The 1,638-nt window shown below is 35.2% G+C and overlaps 1 protein-coding gene across 1 annotated transcript; it reads right to left on the bottom strand.

Annotated features, from left to right (window-relative positions):
- Positions 1 to 478: 478 nt before the first annotated feature.
- HELRODRAFT_166343 (hypothetical protein) lies at positions 479 to 1,409 on the bottom strand (the record flags this gene model as incomplete). Its single annotated transcript, XM_009033287.1, has 3 exons — positions 479 to 608; positions 672 to 769; positions 1,257 to 1,409. The coding sequence occupies 3 exons, from the start codon at positions 1,407 to 1,409 to the stop codon at positions 479 to 481; spliced, it is 381 nt and encodes a 126-aa protein (XP_009031535.1).
- Positions 1,410 to 1,638: the final 229 nt, after the last annotated feature.

Genomic DNA, 1,638 nt, shown 5'->3' with positions numbered 1-1,638 from the left:
AATAGCAGTAGTAGTAGCAGTAGTAGTAGCAGCAGCAATAGCAGTAGTAGTAGTAGTAGTAGTAGTAGTAGTAGTAGTAGTAGTAGTAGTAGTAGCAGCAGCAATAGCAGTAGTAGTAGTAGTAGTAGTAGTAGTAGTAGTAGTAGTAGTAGTAGTAGTAGTAGTAGTGGTAGTAGTGACAGCAGTAATAGTAGTAGTGGTAGTAGTAGAAGTAGTAGTAGTAGTAGTAGTGGTAGTAGTAGTAGCAGTGATAGTAGTAGTGGTAGTAGTAGAAGAAGTAGTAGTGGTAGTAGTGGTAGTAGTAGTAGCAGTGATAGTAGTAGTGGTAGTAGTAGAAGAAGTAGTAGTGGTAATAGTAGTAGTAGTAGTAGTAGTGGTAGTAGTAGTAGTAGTAGTAAATAACATTTATTTGGGACATTACACCAACAAATTGTTCAGAAATTACTCTCTAAATCAACACATGAAGAATAAAGATCAATTAAGAATAATTGAATTGAAACGCCAATAGCATTGCACTATTTATAGCCACGCTAATAATAACTGCTGACGTTATTGGGCTAAAATTAGAAGCAGTAGCCACAGCAGCGATTAAAACGCCAACTGCCGGCCTAATGATAATGGAGGTAATAATAGCGATGGAACGTTTTACAGCCGGTCAGTCGGTAACAAACCGTTCGGTAATATTGTTTATGTCGAGTTCGTGTCGGTTGGATGAAATCTTTTCATCTTTATGTTTTAGTCTTTTTTCGTCCATTGTTGAAATGTGCTGCTGTGTTTGTGTGTGTTTGTATGTGTGTGTGTGTGTGTGTATGTTGTTGTTGTGTGTTGTTGTTGTTCTGTGCGTGTGTGTATGTGTGTGTGTGTTTGTGTGTGTGTGTTTGTGTGTGATGATTTTATTTTTTTGGTATTAGGAAATTTTAGTATTGTAACTTTTTTGATTCTCCGCTTTAGAGATCTGGTTATCAATTTTTTTCCTTTTATTTTCATTATTTTTTGTATAGTTTTTAGTATTTTGTTTTTTACAAAAATTGGTCCAGGTGAAAGAAAAAATGTATTGTTCAAAAATAGGGTTCATGTCCAGTTTAAAATATATTGTTATCAAATAAGTTGGCTTCTCAATAAAAATGGTCAGACATTGTTGTTGTTGTTATTGTTGTTGTTATTATTATTAGTATTGTTATTGTTGTTGTCATTGTTGTTATCATCACCGCCAACGTTGTCTTCATCATAGACATCATCGTCGTCGTCGTCATCACCATCACTGTTTTTTTAAAACTTGTATTATTATCAGAGCCATCATCTTCATCATCATCTTCATCATCATCTTCATCATCATCTTCATCATCTTCATCTACATCATCACCACCATTCTGACTGTCATTGTAATCTCCATTGTTATAAATAGTCATGCTGGTCTGTTTATTTTAATTACAAAATTGTTGTTTGCAGGTAACGTGTATAATGAATGCGTTTGTGTGTGTATGTGTGTCTGTGTGTGTGTATGTGTGTGTGTGTGTGTGTGTGTGTGTGTGTGTGTGTGTGTGTGTGTGTGTGTGTGTGTGTGTAAAAACGTGCGTGCATTTCTGTTCGTATATGTGTGTGTACAGTTTTGCTGTACGATTTAAGGAGTATGACTTA

The sequence above is a fragment of the Helobdella robusta genome (genome assembly GCF_000326865.2).
Source record: "Helobdella robusta unplaced genomic scaffold HELROscaffold_9, whole genome shotgun sequence".
NCBI lineage: Eukaryota > Metazoa > Annelida > Clitellata > Rhynchobdellida > Glossiphoniidae > Helobdella > Helobdella robusta.
This window is presented reverse-complemented; position numbering and strand designations above follow the sequence as displayed.